The sequence below is a fragment of the Salvelinus namaycush genome, chromosome 15 (genome assembly GCF_016432855.1).
Source record: "Salvelinus namaycush isolate Seneca chromosome 15, SaNama_1.0, whole genome shotgun sequence".
Classification (NCBI taxonomy): Eukaryota; Metazoa; Chordata; class Actinopteri; order Salmoniformes; family Salmonidae; genus Salvelinus; species Salvelinus namaycush.
This window is the reverse complement of record NC_052321.1, coordinates 612,217-632,666: the sequence shown is the minus strand read 5'-3', so window position 1 is coordinate 632,666 and position 20,450 is coordinate 612,217. Positions and strand designations below refer to the sequence as shown.

Below are 20,450 nucleotides of genomic sequence, written 5' to 3'. Positions count from 1 at the left end.
ATTTGATGGTTGTAACCTGAGCTATCTGGACGAGCAAGTCATGGGTGTCTTTTTATTTATTTAACCCTTATTTTACCAGGTAACAGAAGTGGGTGTATGGAAAGCAAATCCGCTAATTGGGCAGATTTGTTGCCACTTAAGACCGTTTTGCGTTGCTGATTGGGCTGCACGACAAGTCGATTGTTGACAACTGTAGCATTTTAGCTAAGTCGAACCCTTTTCCTAACCTTAACCTCGTTCTCTAACCTGCTACATTGGTTCTCTTAACCTGCTATGTAAACATTAAGCTGACCCGCGGTGCACCTGGCTATGGCCTATCTAACCAGTAATGGAGCACTGGTGTTACACCAATCGCTGTTAATACGCCCACTTTCAGACATGCCAAGTATGCAGTTACCCATACTCGGAGTGAGCAGGTCCAGAGGAAGGTTTCTGCGCGGCACCCAGTCACCAGATGGGGCAAGCCTAACTTCCCTGCTCTGCTGGCTGCGCTGGTAGTGGAGAAAATAACACCTGGGGCTCTGTTTAGACATGGGGAACACCGAACGCCTAACTTCCCTGCTCTGCTGGCTGCGCTGGTAGTGGAGAAAATAACACCTGGGGCTGTTTAGACATGGGGAACGCCTAACTTCCCTGCTCTGCTGGCGGCGCTGGTAGTGGAGAAAATAACACCTGGGGCTCTGTTTAGACATGGGGAACGCCTAACTTCCCTGCTCTGCTGGCGGCGCTGGTAGTGGAGAAAATAACACCTGGGGCTCTGTTTAGACATGGGGAACGCCTAACTTCCCTGCTCTGCTGGCGGCGCTGGTAGTGGAGAAAATAACACCTGGGGCTCTGTTTAGACATGGGGAACGCCTAACTTCCCTGCTCTGCTGGCGGCGCTGGTAGTGGAGAAAATAACACCTGGGGCTCTGTTTAGACATGGGGAACGCCTAACTTCCCTGCTCTGCTGGCTGCGCTGGTAGTGGAGAAAATAACACCTGGGGCTCTGTTTAGACATGGGGAACGCCTAACTTCCCTGCTCTGCTGGCTGCGCTGGTAGTGGAGAAAATAACACCTGGGGCTCTGTTTAGACAAACAGAACATTGTTCAGATAGAAATATAGCATCAGCCGCTATTCGCTACACTTCTATCTGCAACGTTCTGAACACACATCTGCAGCTGCCTGCTGATATGGTGCAAGCAAAGTCTCCTTTCTCCCATTGTAAATTACACCAGACAGATGTTTTTTTTTTTTTTTAAGGTTGTTTGGTCAATTATATAAAATGTACGTTAATTTCCAGTTACAAGTTAATCATTCAGCCATATGATCGTAACTAGCTCTGGTGGGGTGATCAATGGCAAGGTACTCTGGTGGGGTAATCAATGGCAAGGTACTCTGGTGGGGTAATCACTGGCAAGGTACTCTGGTGGGGTAATCAATGGCAAGGTACTCTGGTGGGGTAATCACTGGCAAGGTACTCTGGTGGGGTAATCACTGGCAAGGTATGTAGGTAAAACAGGGATTAACATTTATCTCATTTTTGCATGCATGTTCTGAAAAATATTTCTGCTCAAAGGGTGGTAAAGCCTGTGCTCTACATTTCTTATCGGAATCTTGGGACAAAGAGTTTTGCACGAGGAGAAGAAACAGTTCCCATGGTGTAATCATGTTCTAGTGTTCTGCTGTGGTTGCACATAGGCCTATACTAAATACTTACCGAATAATCTTGATGTGCTCATTGAGTAGGCAAATCTCTACCGACCAGCATTGTTGCACTTGTTTTACTTTAATAGATTTTAGGGGAATTATCCATGCATTGTATTAGACTGAAAAAACTTTGCATTGATTGTAAACATTGAATAGAGTTGGATTTTTATTTTTAAATATAGGGTCCAGTCTTCCTGTCAATATTTAACTTGAATTTGATTGTCTTTAGGAAATTAACTATATACTGGTGGGGATATTTGATTTACTTTCCATATTGGCTGTACAGAATTGACATTAAACTAATTGAATGATATGACCAAGCACAAAGGGATGGACATCGGACTAAAGAGCAAAAAATCCACACGGACCAGTTACCTGTAAATACCGGTCATATATTTTAACATATTCCTATCAACCAACAAGTTCCTATCAACCATTTTATTAAAATGTTAATACCAATTTTGAACAGTCCCTACCAATAGTAAATGTCACATTCAAAATGACTTTTATCCGTTACAACCGTTAACACTACATAAACTAGGAATTCTGAAACAAAATTCTAATAAGTGCTTGCTAATGGGCAGGTTTGTATTGGCAACTTATTGGGGAGGTACATTTTAGCAAAAGGTAATGCAGCCTGTACAATACATTCTAATGATGCAACTGAGCACCACTTCTGGTTGTATTGTGTGTTAAACTAAACAAAGGACTTGATGGACATGACACGATGTGTTGCTCTCTGGCCGTGCGGGGGGGGGGGGGGGGGGGGGGGAAGAAAACGGTTTTAATCAGTTAACACTACTTAAATCACATTGCTATTATCTACACAACTCCAATATAGCTGTACGTTTCAATTATACAAAATTAGTCTAAAGAATACCCCCCAAATAAACATTTTACAAGAGGAAAAGCTGGGAGGTACAATAAACAGCAAATTCTCCAAGAAGGGTTACCACAGATTTCTCAGGGAAAACACACAAAACAGCTCAGCCAGAGAAAAAAAAGAAAAGTGTACAACATGCACACTTAGAAAAAGGTACAAAATTAAAAAGCAATTACTTCGCTATGCTGATGGAGAATAACTTTAAATGTCAATTCTTTGTCTTTGGGTGCTGCAGTATAAATAACTTTTCTTTTCGAGTGCAGGTCCAAGAAATCAACATTTTCACAAGGAGAAACTTTATGCTTTTCCTTGGGGATCGTGTCAAGATGAAGGTGAGGGGGGGGTGAAGCGTCTTTAGAGTTCGTCGTTTTCATCTCTGTACATATCAAAAAGTCAGTAAGGTCATTCTCTCAAAACATTTCCCTAGAAACAATACAAAGGGGATTTCATAGCTCTTAGGGGGTGTGACGCTTCTGCCGTGGTGAAGATATGTGTTGGTTCACAGTCACTGATTGTTTTTAGCTTTAGCGTGTGTGAGGATGTGAGACTTGAGGTTGGTGGATTGGGCAAACTTCTTGTTGCAACCGTCAAACGGACAGACGTAGGGTCGGTCTCCAGTGTGAATCCGCACGTGCGTGCGTAAGTTAAAGTCCAGGGAGAACCGCTTTCCGCAGCCCTCAAATGTGCACTAGAAGAAAGAGAGTAGACTTTATTACAAGGCTGCATTGCTGGGCCCCTATGGGTGTATGGTCATATACGTGCCATGTAGGACATTAAGCTGTAAGTGTTGTGATTCAAACTAAATGTATACAGTGATATTGTAGAAGTAGATCTCTCATTAAGAAGCCATTTTGAAGGGGCTGGGGGAAACATACTTGGAAAGGCTTCTCGCCGGTATGAACAAGTTGATGCCTCTTCAGTTTGGAGCTTTCGACAAAGGCCTTTCCACATTCGGCGCAGACGTGAACACGTGGTCCGTGGGTGTGCAGGTGCTTCCTCATTGCAGAGTTATCCCTGAACATTTTACTGCATCCCTGCAGAGGCAAAAGGTAGCAATTACTCATAGTGTAACTTCAGAAATGACAAAACCAAATTGGTCCACATCAGAGCATCTAAAAATCTAATAAGCTATAGGCATCCACAGAGCATAGCGGCTAGTTGACTACCATTATTCACACAAACAACTGTGCTAGTCGTACCATGGCGTTCTAGTGGCTGTCGTACCATGGCGTTCTAGTGGCTGTCGTACCATGGCGTTCTAGTGGCTGTCGTACCATGGCGTTCTAGTGGCTGTCGTACCATGGCGTTCTAGTGGCTGTCGTACCATGGCGTTCTAGTGGCTGTCGTACCATGGCGTTCTAGTGGCTGTCTTACCATGGCGTTCTAGTGGCTCTCTTACCATGGTGTTCTAGTGGCTCTCTTACCATGGTGTTCTAGTGGCTGTCTTACCATGGTGTTCTAGTGGCTGTCTTACCATGGTGTTCTAGTGGCTGTCTTACCATGGTGTTCTAGTGGCTGTCGTACCATGGTGTTCTAGTGGCTGTCGTACCATGGTGTTCTAGTGGCTGTCTTACCATTCTCTCTCTAATACCAGTTAGACTAGTAGAGCACACGTACTTTGTGGGGGCAAGCTATCGTCCTGGGAGAGTCGTCCTCCTTGACTTTCCGTGGCTTCATCCTGCAAGACATGACAGATCGTGGTCCACTGTAGTTGGATGAGCATGGCGCTTGTAACACCAGGATAGTGGGTTTGATTCCTGGGACCACCAGTACGTAAAATCTATGCATGACTAAGTCACTTTGGATAAAAGTGTCTGCTAAATGGCAAAAATTATACACTATGTATAAAATCGAGCACACAGCCATGCAACCTCCATATACAAACGTTTGGCTGAAATAGCCAAATCCACTAATTTGAAGGGGTGTCCACATACTTTTGTATATAGTGAAGACGTGTGTCTGTATGTCTCATATCAATGCAGACAGAGTACTCCTTTTACTTTATTGTCCTAGGTAGTCACCCATTGAAGTGTCCTGGAGTAAGGAATGTTTTGGGGGGATTTTCAAGCTGTACTAAAGCGCATTTGGGAACGCATTCTTTCCATACCTGCGGAGTTCAACGGGAAACAGTTCTAATAGTACATAGGGACGCAACAGAAAAAACATTTTAAATATATGCCTTCCACAACCATAAGACCCACTAATCATTTAACTATATTACCTAAATAGTTTAACCTGTGTTTTTTTTTGTTGCAATAATTACTGATCTGGCTTTCTGTCTATGAAAACTGCATTTTTGTTACAAATTTAACCAGAACCATGCATAATGCACATTCACTTCTCGTAGCAGGCACTATAGAAAATGAACACAGGTCTTATCAACCATCTCTCAAGCACAAGCCCACGTGCTAGTGATTAGTCAGCTAATGTTTTTATTTCAAGTTTAGCCAACTTGGATCTATTTGCTAACAAGGCAGTTGAATTGTTATGAACACACCCTTCTATCCATCTCCAACTGTTTGAACAGCACGTTAGCCTGTCCACTTTGTTAAGATGCCTACCTTATTTCTCAGAATGAGAACGAGTTGCCAATTCCTTATATAAAATTGTGTTTTATGCTTACTGAACATTTATAAAACACATACTAAACTGCTAGTATAACAGTGTTTGGCTAAAATACTGCTAGCGGTAACCCCAATGCCACACACGACAAACTGAGCATACATTTTCCAGAATCAATGTTAATTGATACTCCCGTTTTAGAAATAACTGCTCAAATTGTGCACAGAGCAGACAATTCATGAAAAGGATATCGGTAGAAAAGGTAACTTCTCTATTACAGTAAAATAATGTCTCGATGTGTTTCGATGTCCATATTTGTCTGATTCTGTTGGACCAAACCTGAAATGCAAATAGCGAGTTGAAACCTCTTGTCAAAGAGGAAGAAGTGATCTCTCATCTTTGTTGTCTGAGTGTCAGGGGGAGGGGCTTAGTGATTGGGGGAGGGGTTCGGTGTGTGTGTAAACAGAGAGGAGGCAAAGTCAGAGGTTTCACTCTTGACAAAATTTCTATGGACTTATTTTGGACCTAAGCTTGTTGCCTGCCTTCCCGCCTTTGGGACAACGACTCCTTAACAATGGGAGGAGACATGAGCACCTTGGCATACACCGATCTCTGGTGTATATAGGAAGGTGCACACAGTACAGACAAAGCGAAGGAGATGAGACCAAAAATACAACATGAGAACAAGCGGACAAACACTCATAAAAAATGATTATTACGATACAGGCATTTGGAATATCACACAAATACACATGGGACGGTTTTATGCAATAATATTGAGATTATCTGACAGTTTAATGCTGAAATAGTGCAGTGATTGGTCAAATTTGCAAGCCTTTGCATTATATGCGGGGAATAGTCGATTTTGATACATTTTTTGAGATTACAGAATCCTGGAGTGACTGACTAATGAACATGTCTGTAACTCACCTAGCGAACTCTGCCAGCTGTTTGGGGTCTGACAGGTCGATCCCTGGAATGCCCCCGGGCGGGAGCTTCTTCCCTGTCATGTACTCGGAGTAATCGGGAGGAGAATTATCCCCAATGACATGCTCCTCTACCATAGTGTCATGGTCAACATCCTTCTTGTCATCTGAGACAGAGCACAGGAGCAGAGTTAAAACAGACGCACAGGTATATGTTTTGTGATGTCTGGCCCAAATTGGCCATTAGAATACCAATCAACAAAGAATGTGACAGCATTTCAACCACGCTGCACAACCACCAGGAAAATATATAAAGGCTGTGGAGCTTCATTGTGTTAATGCTGCTGGTGAACAGCTGAACATAAAGTGAATGTACATTTTGGCTAGTTCCATTTGAAGGGCCCTATGTTTTATAGAATGTGTGGAATAGCCGTATATTTGTATTGAAAAAAAGGTTTTTATGTGATCTTGGTACTCCAGTCCACCCACTAGTTGCTACTGAAATCCATCGTTAATCGTTGAGTTGGCTAATTTAGAAAGCTAGCTAAATAACAGGTCAATAAACGTAGTAACCATTTAATACCAATTCTAGTCGCTAAATTGCAAGACTAGTCGCCGCTCAACACCATAGTAAATTGTTGAGTTTAGTCGGCTACAGACTGTCAGTATAGCTAAACAAATTAGCTAGCTAGCTAACGTTAACTGTCTGACGAAAGCCAATCTAAGGGTGGTCTGTATCAAAAATGCAACAATGCAAACGTTGCTAAAAATGTAATGATTAAAATATCAAACTATTGAGATGCCATTATTGTAACCACAAGATTTGAAAGCTAACTAGCAGTAGCACATCCACACAGTCTTGTGACATCTTGCTAGTCGCTACCCTCCCCCGCTCTTGACGAGAGCTTCGAGCCGAGGCCCTGTGCTGAACTGCGCCACAGCGGCCTACTCCGGGGCCAGCAGCAGCGCACTCGCTCCCACCCGCCGCCATCTTTCCCCGGACAAATCAACGCCATTTTTTCGGTCCGCCATACTGGTCCAGGGGAACATGGCGGCGCCCATCAACACATAAAACATGGCTTCCCATAAAAACAAAAACATTTCAAATACACTGCACGCAATTCGGACGTGAAAAACAGTGCAGAATTCTACTGAAATTAGCCAGAGGCCAGCGTCCGTACGAGGCCTAGTTCCAGGGAATGCACAGTGAGAACAATGCAGGTGGCAAGCTTGCAAGAACACACTTTCGACAGAACTCGAAACTTACCCGATGCCCACATCGTCACTGAAAACTCTCCTTCCAAAGTCTTTATCTGGACTTGTTTCTGTTCCCATTTTCTACCACTGGACTCCGGTGCACCCAAGTAGTTCTTTTTATTTCTCTTCCCGCTTCCCCCCTTCTTCGTCCGCCCCGAGCTCTTCCCAGCGACAGTCACCAGAGTCTGTTCGATGTATTCCTCTTCGGCGGCAGGGACTGGGACAGGTATAAGAATTTGGTCCTCGTAATCATCGTCCCCGTGCATGTCCGAATCATCTTCACCAACCACCTCTTCTCGGGTTTGCACCAATATTACCTCCTGATGATGGTGATGCATTGAGTGTGGATCATCTGAGTCGAGGGGCTGTAAAGCGATCATAGGCTGTTCATCGTCGTCCTCTCCAACAACTGTTGTCTCGATGGTCTCCACTTCGATTTCATGGAGTTCCACTATTTCTGATGGCATCTCCGAGCCGTCCGTTTCGATGTACAGGGTATCACCTGATGCCATATTGAAAACCCTAAATTCCTCACAGTTATGTTTTCTATAGCAGTTCCCCCCCTCTACACTGCCTTCCTCCTTCTTCGACAACAAACTCCACTCTGTTCTACTCCCGTCGCCACTACGCTTTGGCTACATAGTCTCGCGAGACTTCATGGGTTACAGATTTATTCCGCGTTCTTGTCATGTCGAAAACTCGGAATTTATGACTGGCTAACCTAGGAGGTAGAGTCGGATCTCGAGTTTCTCAATTGGGAGGTACCAGAATCGACCAATATGACTACGCAAATAATTTACGTTCATTTGAACTTTGAGGTCCCGATTTTCTGACATGACGGAACGCGGCATTAGGTCGGGTTCCCCTGCTCAGACGTTGCATGCATCGTCAACCAATTGTTGCGTGCAACGTCATCGATTGACAGATTGCTATAACATATGTGGTTAGCTGATATTTAAAATACCTATCCAGGCGTTGTAAGATCTGACAAGCATCAGCAACTCCTGGGCAGAAGAGCTTGTACGACATTGCAGATGATCAGCGCAGGTGAATGCCGACTGACTGATGTACAATCCCCTTGCATCATAAATAACTACTATTATTTGTAGATCAGTCAGTCATTCAACATTTACCCACTATGCATCATATACACAAACAAATTGACATTGAATATAGTTTAATTTATTGTCACAATATCGATAAGGCTCCTTAACAGCTTCTACCCCCAAGCCATAAGACTGCTGAACAATTAATCAAATGGACACCGGACTATTTACATTGACAACCCCTCCCGCCCCCCTCCATTTGTTTTGTACACTGCTGCTATTCGCTGTTTATTATCTATGCATAGTCACTTCACCCCCCCCCCCCCCCCCCCCCCATACACACACATTGACTCGATACCGGTACCCCCTGTATATAGCCTCGTTATTGTTATTTTATTGTGTTACTTTTTATAATTTTTTACTATTAGTTTATTTGGTTAAGGGCCTGTAAAGTAACCATTTCATGGTAAGGTCTACACATGTATTCGGCGCATGTGACAAATAAAGTTTGATTTGATCTGATTTGATGTCACTGTATTGGGTTGTTTATGTGTTTGTTTGTGCAATAAAGGATTCGTGAAAATGTATTAAAATCAATGTGTATAATCAACTCATGCATCTTGTTGAGATTAATTTACAAAGTTATGCAACAATATTCTGTTATATCTATAATTGAAGGAGTTTAAAATAAATAAAAGCTATTAGCCTAATGTCACAGGCTATCATTGATATGGAAGGGTTTTGCTGTGGAACCCCTTTAAACACTGAAAACTAAACATGGGTAGTTAATATAACCTTGCCTTTTCCTCAAAGCCTATGCTTGTATTCTTTGTAAATCCTTGCTGTTCTGTGTTTTTGGTTTATGGGTATAGATTAATATTGCCTACTGAATTCGATCACCTCAGTGTATTAACGTTTATTTAAACTTGAAAAACACAGGAATTACTCGGCTGGGGAGGAGCTTTTTTTGGTCGCACACCTTTCACCTTTACCTTTGAGAGGGTGTGTTTTTAAAGGAGTGTGTGTAGGTGAGGCACACATTGCCACTGCGCTCCCGCGGGTATGAAGAGCATCGAAATGGATAAGACAGGTGAACGGGGAGACTTTGAATGGGTCTACAGTGATCAGCCTCATACTTCACGAAGAAAAGAAATATTAGGTAAGCTGTTGTCTTAAAACGTAAACGAAATAACTACGGTTTAAAGTAAAGTTGTACTGCTAATACAAAGTTCCTGTCTTCTTTTAAAATTGTATCCGGTTTTACCTGTTTTCAAATGAACAGCTTACGTCTTACCTGTCAGAAATGTCGCAACCATTTCTGGGGCTCCCGAGTGGCGCAGCGGTCTAAGCCACTGCATCTCAGGGTTTGATGCGTCACTACAGACATCCTGGTTTGATTCCAGGCTGTATAACAACCGGCCGTGTTTGGGAGTCCCATAGGGCGGCGCACAATTGGCACAGCGTCGTCTGAGTTTGGCAGGTGTATGCCGTCATTGTAAATAAGAATTTGTTCTTAACTGACTTACCTAGTTAAATAAAGGTTACACAACCACTCATGCAGTGAAACTGGTTTAACACCCTGGCAGCATATGATTTATTGGAGTAGCCCAACTCATTCACCATGATGTACCGCAGAGATAGCCTACAGTACTAGGCTATGTCACGTTCCTGACCTGTTTTCTGTTGTTTGGTATGTGTTTATTGGTCAGGGCGTGAGTTTTGGGTGGGCAGTCTATGTTTTCTGTTTCTATGTTGGTTTTGGGTTGCCTGGTATGGCTCTCAATTAGAGGCAGGTGTTTGACGTTTCCTCTGATTGAGAGTCATATTAAGGTAGGTTGTTCTCACTGTTTGTTTGTGGGTGATTGTTCCTGTGTCTGTGTAATCCACATGGGACTGTTTCGTTTGTTCGTTCGTTTTAGGTAGTCTGTTCCTGTTCTTGCGTCCTTCGTCTATATGTAAGTTCGTTTGTTTCAGGTCTGTTGCCTTCGTTTATTGTTTTGTAGTTTGTTCTAGTGTTTTGTCAGTGTTTCGTCTGTTTTGAAATAAATCGTTATGTATTCATCACCCGCTGCGCCTTGGTCCGTTCATACACCACCAGACGAACGTTACAGGCTATTTGCCAATGCTGAAACTTAAGGGAATATGGACTCTCAATTTTTTTCACAAGAAAAAAAGCAGCCTACTAGATTTGCAAAACAAAACCACCTGTCCTACTTTTAGTTTCTTATGTTTTCATAATGTAATATTATCTTGTGTAATAAAACTGCTTACACAATAGAGATGTGTGTGTGTGATGACAAGCACAATGAAAGCAAAGGAATGGCAGTATTGTCATTATGATACTTGAAAAATCGAAGCTGACAGTGATCTCTTTCTTAATTAAGACCCTAAACAAATGAAGTTATATAAAACGGTTGACAATCGGAGGGTGGTGTCCTCCCGTTCATATGTAAACCAGTGGAGGTTGCTGAGGGGAGGACGGCTCATAATAATGGCTGGAACGGAGTGAATGGAACGGCATCAAACACATGGAAACCATGGAAACTACATGTTTGATGTATTTGATATTATTCTGTTCCAGCCATTAGCGCAAGCCGTTTCCCCCAATTAAGATGCAGCTAGCCTCCTGTGATGTAAACCGATTCCCTGTTTTATCTTTTTGACATGTAGAACAATGGGCAACATGGTGATAATAACAGGTGCAGCTGACTAAGCCCATTGGCTTTGCTAGGTAACAAGACACATTTCTCTTTAATGGCCCACTGTCAAAGACTGATGCAAAGGATAGCATGATAGTCACCAACCATTAAGTCACAGGGTCAGACCCTCAGACGAGCCATAAAGAGAATAATTAGTCATTATATTTTCTATTCGTTCCATCCAGAATGCAGATGGTATGTTCTATCATTATACAACAGCTGTAATGCCCACACTGTGGTAATGTTTCAGGCACCACCAATCTGGCTTTTCAAGAGGGTCAATTCCTATGTCATTTGAGCAAGCCATGACATCCCACATCTCAGATTGTTCTGAAATCGTTTCTGTATTTAGAAAGAGATAGGATTAGCATTCCTGCAACATTATTTAGTTGAAATATAATTTTATATCTGAGAAATGAAGGTAATTGATTTCACCCAAATTGGCAATTTTTTACTTCTAGGATTCATATAATATTCAAACAATATACTACCTTACATCCGATTTGGACCAATGAGTAAGACGAGACACGAGGAATCCAAATAAATTGTAAAAGTTAGCATTTGAAATAGTGGCCAAGAAAACCAAAGCATGGGTTGTTGTCACACCTTGTCGATAGATTACAAGGTAAGGAAACCAACCACAATTTTGTAATTTAGATCAACTATCTCTTTAACATGGGGGGGGGTCTTCAAACGTTTTTTCACCTAATAGCAGGAACAGAACTGTCTATTGGTTGGAATCTGAATACAGGATGGGACTTAACCTCAATGACTCACTTCTTTGAACAGGGAGAAAAGCATCACCCAATACCCACTGGGAATACATTACATATAGGATGTGTATATATATAATACCCGCAGATCCATTCTACTTGTCAGAGGGGGGGGGGGGAGATACTCATCTTATCTGTTTCTAACAACATAAATGATTTCAGTACAATCTGAGATGGTGGGTGTCAATTCTCTTTCTTGTGCTTTTTGAGGTGGAACGAGACCCAATACATACTTTTATTATTGTGTCTTACTTGGTCTAATATCTGAGCAATCAACATTTTCTCGAGCTCATCCTTGAAGTCGTCTAACGTAAACACATTTTTTTTGCAATGATTCATATGTGTATTTAAAGGGGCATGTTCCCCTTTATCGTTCCATTGGCGTGAATGAAAAGACAAAATCGTGATCCGTTGCTTGGTTCCTACATTATTAAAATATTTTGTTTTTATGATACCCTGTGCTGTCCAGCAGGACTTTAGACTGAGGAAATTAGGCTCACAATGAGAGAGGTGGCCAGCCGGCTGGTGGTGGTATTGTATTTTAGCCAGGGTGTTTTGGCTCCATCACACCATACTGTTACGTACATACATGCATTCATAGACGTACTTTTCTGTTTCATGAATTTATTTTGTTTATCGACCAACCTCTCATTTGGGTATTTATTGAAATTTTGCTTGTCTCATGGTTTCAAGTATTTTGAAAAGTCATGTTTTTAAATTTAATCAAGTTTACTTCCAAATCTGGGCCCGGTTTCCCAATAGTGATTTAAGGCTTAAGAGTGTTTTTTAACAATGCGTCTTCCTGCAATGGTCGACTGTGTAACATGCGTTTCCCAATACACTACGCAGAGAAAACGGTCGCTTCGTTGGAGCGTGTGATACTGATAGGATCGAAAGAACGGGAGCTTTGCTCTCGGATCAGCTTTCTTCATTCAAATCTTACCTTAACATTTGAATTATTTCACAATACTGACTACAGATCCGCTCCTAGACAAATATTACCACCAACGACTGCAAATATTGACAAGGCATATTCTAATGCTTACCCAATAAAATGCCTAAAATCACCGATTTGGCACATCATGTTTGGCTACACATTATGACAAATTATAGACAGTAGCCTAGCCTAAAAGTAGCAAAATAGAACTCAATTGATTTTTTTATTTAACCAGGTAGGCTAGTTGAGAACAAGTTCTCATTTGCAACTGCGACCTGGCCAAGATAAAGCATAGCAGTGTGAACAGACAACAACACAGAGTTACACATGGAGTAAACAATAAACAAGCCAATAACACAATAAACAAGTCAGTGACACAGTAGAAAAAAAGAAAGTCTATATACATTGTGTGCAAAAGGCATGAGGAGGTAGGCAATAAATAGGCCATAGGAGCGAATAATTACAATTTAGCAGATTAACACTGGAGTGATAAATGAGCAGATGATGACGTGCAAGTAGAGATACTGGTGTGCAAAAGAGCAGAAAAGTAAATCAAATAAAAACAGTATGGGGATGAGGTAGGTAGATTGGGTGGGCTATTTACAGATGGACTATGTGCAGCAATCGGTTAGCTGCTCAGATAGCTGATGTTTAAAGTTGGTGAGGGAAATAAAAGTCTGGATTGAAAGTCTTGATTGAACATGAAATGTTTTTAAATATGATTAAAATAGGCCTATATAGCCTACGGTTTATATTTTAATGCAGTCATCTTGGTTTAAATTTTAATCATATTTTTATTTGTTGCTTGTTTATCAATTTATCAATATTACCCATATACTGTATATGCACTGAGTGTACAAAACATTATGAACACCTGCTCTCTCCATGACACTGACCAGGTGAATCCAGGTGAAAGCTGTGATCCCTTACTGATGTCCCCTGTTAAATCCACTTCAATCAGTGTAGATGAAGGGGAAGAGACAGGTTAAAGAAGGATTTTTAAGCCTTGAGACAATTGAGACATAGATTGTGTATGTGTGCCATTCAGAGGGTGAATGGATAACAGAAGAATTGTGCCTTTGAACGGGGTATGGTAGTAGGTGCCATGTGCACTGGTTTGTGTCTGGCAAGAACTGCAACGCTGTTGGGTTTTTCATGCTCAACAGTTTGGTCCACAACCCAAAGGGCATCCAGCCAACTTCACACAACTGTGGGAAGCATTAGAGTCAACATGGGCCAGCATCCCTGTGGAACGCTTTGGACACCTTGAGTCCATGCCTCAACGTATTGAGGCTGTTCTGAGGGCAAAAGAGGTGCAACTTTTTTACAATTGTATTGCAGTAGGGAAATGCATTAGTTTTGCCCCAACATTATGATTTCCCATATTCTGTAATACACTTTTAGAGTATAACTCCGCTAGACAGTGGTAAAGGTTGTATTTTGCATTTAAAACAAATCACAGGTGGCTAGTTGAAGGGTCATTGGACCAATGAATGCAGGAAATGTAAAACTTGCCGTCACATCATCAAAGGGCTTCTGAGAACCTGTTCACCCAAAAATTGTGAATAATTTGATTTCCCAGACAAATAATATAAATTGTAAGTTGTCAAATGGAAGGGAGAACTGTAGGTAGGTGAGACTATGGGTTTACTATGACATCATGTACAGTGTCTTCAGAAAGTATTCCCACCCCTTGACATTTGTTACATTTTGTTGGGTTACATCCTGAATTTAAAATGGATTAAATGTAGATTTTGTGTCACTGATCTACACACAATACCCCATAATGTCAAAGCGGAATCATGTTTTTAGATATTTTTTACAAATGTTAGAATAAATGAAAAGCTGAAATGTCTTGAGTCCGTATTCAACCCCTATTAATTTCAAGCCTAAAATAAATTCAGGGGTAAAAATGTGCTTAACAGTCAGATAAGTTGCATGATGTGTGCAATAATGGTGTTTAACATAATTTTTGAATGACTACCTCATCTCTGTACCCCACACATACAATCATCTGTAAATGTCCCTCACTCGAGTAGTGAATTTCAAACACAGATTCAACTACAAAGACCAGGGAGATTTTCCAATGTCTCGCAAAGAAGGGCACCTATTGGTAGATGGGTAAAAAAAAGCAGACATTGAATGTTCCTTTGAGCATGATGAAGTTATTAATGACAATTTGGATGGTGTATCAATACACCCAGTCACTACAAAGATACAGGAGTCCTTCCTAACTCAGTTGACCAACAGGAAGGAAACCGCTCAGGGACTTCACCACGAGGCCAATGGTGACTTTAAAACCAGTTAGAATTATTATGAGTTTAATGGCTGTGATAAGAGAACTGAGGATGGATCAACACTATTGTAGTTACTCCACAATACTAACCTAAATAACAGAGTGAAAAGGAAACCTGGACAGAATAAAAAATATTCCAAAACACGCATCCTGTTTGCAACAAGGCACTAAAGTAAAACTGCAAAAAATATGGCAAAGAAATTAACTTTTTGTTCTGACACACCAACACAACACACCATTGAGTATCACTCTACATATTTTCAAGCATGGTGGTGGCCTGCATCATGTTATGAGTATGCTTGTCATCGGGAAGGGAGTTTTTTTATGATGAAAAGAAATGGAATAGAAGTAAGTGTAACGGATGTGAAATGGCTAGTTAGTTAGCGGGTACGCGCTAGTAGCGTTTCAATCAGTTACGTCACTTGCTCTGAAACCTAGATGTAGTGTTGCCCCTTGCTCTGCAAGGGCCGCAGCTTTTGTGGAGCGATGGGTAACGACGCTTCGTGGGTGTCAGTTGTTGATGTGTGCAGAAGGTCCCTGGTTCGCGCCCGTGTCGGGGCGAGGGGACGGTTTAAAGTTATACTGTTACATAAGCACAGGCAAAATCCTAGAGGAAAAACTGGTTCAGTCTGCTTTCCATCAGACACTGGGAGATACTGAGTGGCCTACTGTAGTTACCGTTTTGAATTAAAATCGGCTTGAAAATCTATGGGAAGACTTGGAAATGTCTGTCTAGCAATGTTCAATAACTAACTTGATAGAGCTTGAAGAATTTTTTAAAAGAATAATGTGCAAATATTGTACAATCCAGAGACTTATCCAGAAAGACTCACAGCTGTGGTTGCTGCCAAATGTGATTGTAATATGTATTGACTCAGGGGGTTGAGTACTTACAGTTGAAGTTTACATACACTTAGGATGGAGTCATTAAAACTCGTTTTTCAACCACTCCACACATTTCTTGTTAACAAACTTTAGTTTTGGCAAGTCAGTTAGGACATCTACTTTGTGCATGACACAAGTAATTTTTTCCAATAATTGTTTACAGACAGATTATTTCACTTATCATTCACTATCACAATTCCAGTGGGTCAGATGTTTACATACACTAAGTTGACAGTGCCTTTTTAAACAGCTTGGAAAATTCCAGAAAATTATGTTATGGCTTTAGAAGCTTCTTATAAGCTAATTGACATAATTTTAGTCAATTGGAGGTGTACCTGTGGATGTATTTCAAGGCCTATCTTCAAACTCAGTGCCTCTTTGCTTGACATCATGGGAAAATCAAAAGAAATCAGCCAAGACCTCAGAAAACATTGTAGACCTCCACAAGTCTGGTTCATCCTTGGGAGCAATTTCCAAAAGCCTGAAGGTACCACGTTCATCTGTACAAACAATAGTACGCAAGTATAAACACCATGGGACCACGCAGCCGTCATACCGCTCAGGAAGGAGGCGTGTTCTGTCTCCTAGAGATGAACGTACTTTTGTGCGAAAAGTGCAAATCAATCCCAGTACAACAGCAAAGGACCTTGTGAAGATGCTGGAGGAAACAGGTACAGAAGTATCTTTATCCACAGTAAAACGAGTCCTATATCGACATAACCTGAAAGGCCACTCAGCAAGGAAGAAGCCACTGCTCCAAAACCGCCATAAAAAAGCCAGACTACGGTGTGCAACTGCACATGGGGACAAAGATCGTACTTTTTGGAGAAATGTCCTCTGGTCTGATGAAACAGAAATAGAACTGTTTGGCCATAATGACCATCATTATGTTTGAAGGAAAAAGGGGGATGCTTGCAAGCTGAGGAACACCATCCCAACCGTGAAGCACGGGGGTGGCAGCATCATGTTGTAGGGGTGCTTTGCTGCAGGAGGGACTGGTGCACTTCACAAAATAGATGGCATCATGAGAATGGAAAATTATGTGGATATATTGAAGCAACATCTCAAGACATCAGTCACGAAGTTAAAGCTTGGTCGCAATCGGGTCTTCCAAATGGACAATGACCCCAAGCATACTTCCAAAGTTGTGGAAAAATGGCTTAAGGACAACAAAGTCAAGGTATTGGAGTGGCCATCACAAAGCCCTGACCTCAATCCTATAGACAATTTGTGGGCAAAACTGAAAAAGCGTGTGCGAGCAAGGAGGCCTACAAACGTGACTCAGTTACACCAGCTCTGTCAGGAGGAATGGGCCAAAATTCACCCAACTTATTGTGGGAAGCTTGTGGAAGGCTACCCAAAACGTTTGACCCAATTTTTAAACAATTTACAGGCAATGCTACCAAATACTAATTGAGAGTATGTAAACTTCTCACCCACTGGGAATGTGATGAAAGAAATAAAAGCTGATATAATTCTCTCTACTATTATTCTGACATTTCACATTATTAAAATAAGGTGGTGATCCTAACTGATCTATGTCGGGGAATTTTTACTAGGATTAAATGACAGGAATTGTGAAACACCTTAGCCAAATACATTTAAACTCAGTTCATGTAAACTCCTGACTTCAACTGTATCTAACCAAACTATATTATATTTGTATTCATTAAAAATAAAACACATCTTTCTTCCACTTTGACATTTAAGTATTTTGTGTAGATCTTTGGAAAAAAAGACAATTCATTTTAACCCCACTTTGTTACACAACTGTGGGAAAAAATCAAGGGGTTTAAATACTTTCTGAAGGCACTATACAATATTGTTTTCCAGAGTTTCCTTGCCCTTCGCATCCTGTCTGGTTGCATCACTACCTGGTATGGCAACTGCTCGGCCTCTGACCACAAGGCACTACAGAGGGTAGTGTGTATGGCCCAGAACGTCACTGGGGCCAAGCTTCCTGCCATCCAGGCGGTGTCAGAGGAAGGCCCTAAAAATGGTCAGACTCCAGCCACCCTAGTCATAGACTTTTCTCTCTGCTACCGCATGGCAAGCGGTACCGGAGCACCAAGTCTAGGTCCAAGAGGCTTCTAAACAGCTTCTACTCCCAAGCCATAAGACTCCTGAACACCTAGTCAAATAGCTACCCAGACTAATTGCATTGTCCCCCATCCCACTCTTTTACACCACTGCTACTCTCTTTTGTTACCATCTATGCATAGTCACTTTAATAACTCTACCTTCATATACATATTACCTCAACAAACATCTGCCCCCGCACATTGACTCTGTGCCCCCCTGTATATAGTCTCGCTATTGTTATTTTACTGCTGCTCTTTAATTACTTGCTACTTTTATTACTTATTCTTATATTTTTTTAAACTGCATTGTTGGTTAGGGGCTCGTAAGTAAGCATTTCACTGTAAGGTCTACACGTGTTGTATTCGGCGCATGTGACTAATAAAATTTGATTCAGAACAGTTTGCATGCTGATGTTATGCAAATGTAGTGAAAGCAATGTGGCAGACCAAATTTGCATTAGCCAATGGGCTCCTCCAATTCCTAACAGTAGAAAATAAGTGTACGAACCAATCTGATGTCTATCCTCGAATCAACTTGTGTGAGAGAAAAAAAAACGATATAGAAACTGTTACAATGCAGCGAAACTGACCAGGGTCAGTTGAATGTGTTAACTTTGAATGAGTCTCATCTTGTGACTTATTTTTCATTTTTTTGTGTCCTCCTAAGCAAAATACCCAGAGATCAAGTCCCTGATGGGGCCTGACCCCCAGTTGAAGTGGGTGGTGACAGGGATGGTCCTCACCCAGCTTCTGGCCTGCTACATGGTCCACGACCTCCCCTGGAAGTGGGTGGTGTTCTGGTCATACGGCTTCGGCGGCTGCATCAACCACTCGCTGACCCTCGCCATTCACGATATCTCCCACAACGTTGCGTTCGGCAACAAGCTGGCGCGCCTCAACCGCTGGTTCGCCATATGGGCCAACCTCCCCATCGGACTGCCCTACTCGGCCTCATTCAAGAAGTACCACATCGACCACCACCGCTACCTGGGTGGCGACGGCCTAGATGTGGACATCCCCACAGACGTGGAGGGCTGGTTCTTCTGCACACCCCTGCGGAAGGTCCTGTGGCTCTTCCTCCAGCCGTTGTTCTACGCACTGCGCCCTCTAGTGGTGAACCCCAAGCCAGTCTCTAGACTAGAGATGATGAATGCCGCTGTTCAATTTGCAGTGAACTTTGTGATATTCTACCTATGGGGGCTGAAGCCAATTGTTTACCTCATAGCCGGGTCCATTTTATGCATGGGCCTACATCCCATCTCTGGACACTTTATAGCGGAGCACTACATGTTCCTGAAGGGCCACGAGACATACTCCTACTACGGCCCACTGAACTGGATCACCTTCAATGTGGGTTACCACATGGAGCACCATGACTTCCCCAGTATACCTGGCAGTAAGCTGCCTCAGGTGAGTTGAAATCTCAAACACAGTGTTGATAGCGGACCACAATTTTTAGGTCAACTATGATTTTAGGTAAATCCAATCTGAAATCTCAATGGACTACCATGATTTTAGGTCTGATATTAAATCTCAATATTGTACCATGATTTTAGGTCAACCAATCCCCCCCCACCCAAAAAAGTTTTGTACCCCTGTATGTGGCTTACTTGATCAGTGGCTAAGGGAAATGATCACTGGTTTCAGATGTCTGTCTCAAGATAATGCTCTTAACAATGTCCCCAATGGGAGAGTCATCAGATAGCAGATGAGAGAGGCGTTCCAACCGCAGGAGGTTGGTGGCACCTTAATTGGAGAGGACGGACTCGTGGTAATGCCCGGTGGCGGAATGAGTAGAATAGTATCAAACACATAGTTTGAGGCCGTTCCATTGGCTCCGTTCCAGCCATTTATTATGAGCAGTCCTCCCCCCCAGCAGCCTCCACTGGTTTCAACTGGAAGTATTGCTTAAAAGACTGGCCTGAATTTATAACTCATTAACTATTGGTGTAATGCCTGAGACAAATAGGATCTTTTTACACTTTCTAACCTCTACAAACAAGCACTCTAAAGTCAACTGTTGTGGGTGTTTTTCTTTGTCCTCAGAAAATTCCAGAAATTGTGTGCACGTCCTATAAATTTGGTCAGTTGTGGGGAAAGATGATGATTCTCCTTCTAAATGACAAGCCCTAGTGATATTTGCTGTTACCTTGGAATTACAAGTCATTATCAACCTCAAATAATAAACGGACATGTTTCAGTCTGACATTACTTATGTTGGCTCCTCGTGCTGACAGAGGTCCCCTCTAACTGATCTGTTATCTGTGCCAGGTGAAGAAGATGGCAGCAGAGTACTACGACTCCCTACCACAGCACACTTCCTGGATCCGGGTGTTGTGGGACTTTGTCTTTGATGACAGCATCGGTCCCTACACCAGGATCAAGCGGGAATATAAGCTGGTCAAGCAGGAGTAG

General features: G+C 42.1%; 2 protein-coding genes across 2 annotated transcripts; one reads left to right on the top strand and one right to left on the bottom strand.

Moving 5' to 3' along the window:
• Window positions 1-1,843: 1,843 nt before the first annotated feature.
• On the bottom strand, window positions 1,844-7,960 carry LOC120060092 (transcriptional repressor protein YY1-like). Its single transcript, XM_039009157.1, has 5 exons — window positions 7,329-7,960; window positions 6,066-6,228; window positions 4,191-4,251; window positions 3,449-3,607; window positions 1,844-3,261 (listed from the first exon to the last, which is right to left on the bottom strand). Exons 1-5 carry the CDS (start codon window positions 7,828-7,830, stop codon window positions 3,079-3,081), a joined length of 1,068 nt encoding a protein of 355 aa, XP_038865085.1. The 5' UTR covers window positions 7,831-7,960; the 3' UTR covers window positions 1,844-3,078.
• A 1,481-nt stretch (window positions 7,961-9,441) lies between these two features.
• degs2 (delta(4)-desaturase, sphingolipid 2) lies at window positions 9,442-20,450 on the top strand. Its single transcript, XM_039008838.1, has 3 exons — window positions 9,442-9,523; window positions 18,703-19,445; window positions 20,307-20,450. The coding sequence occupies exons 1-3, from the start codon at window positions 9,442-9,444 to the stop codon at window positions 20,448-20,450; spliced, it is 969 nt and encodes a 322-aa protein (XP_038864766.1).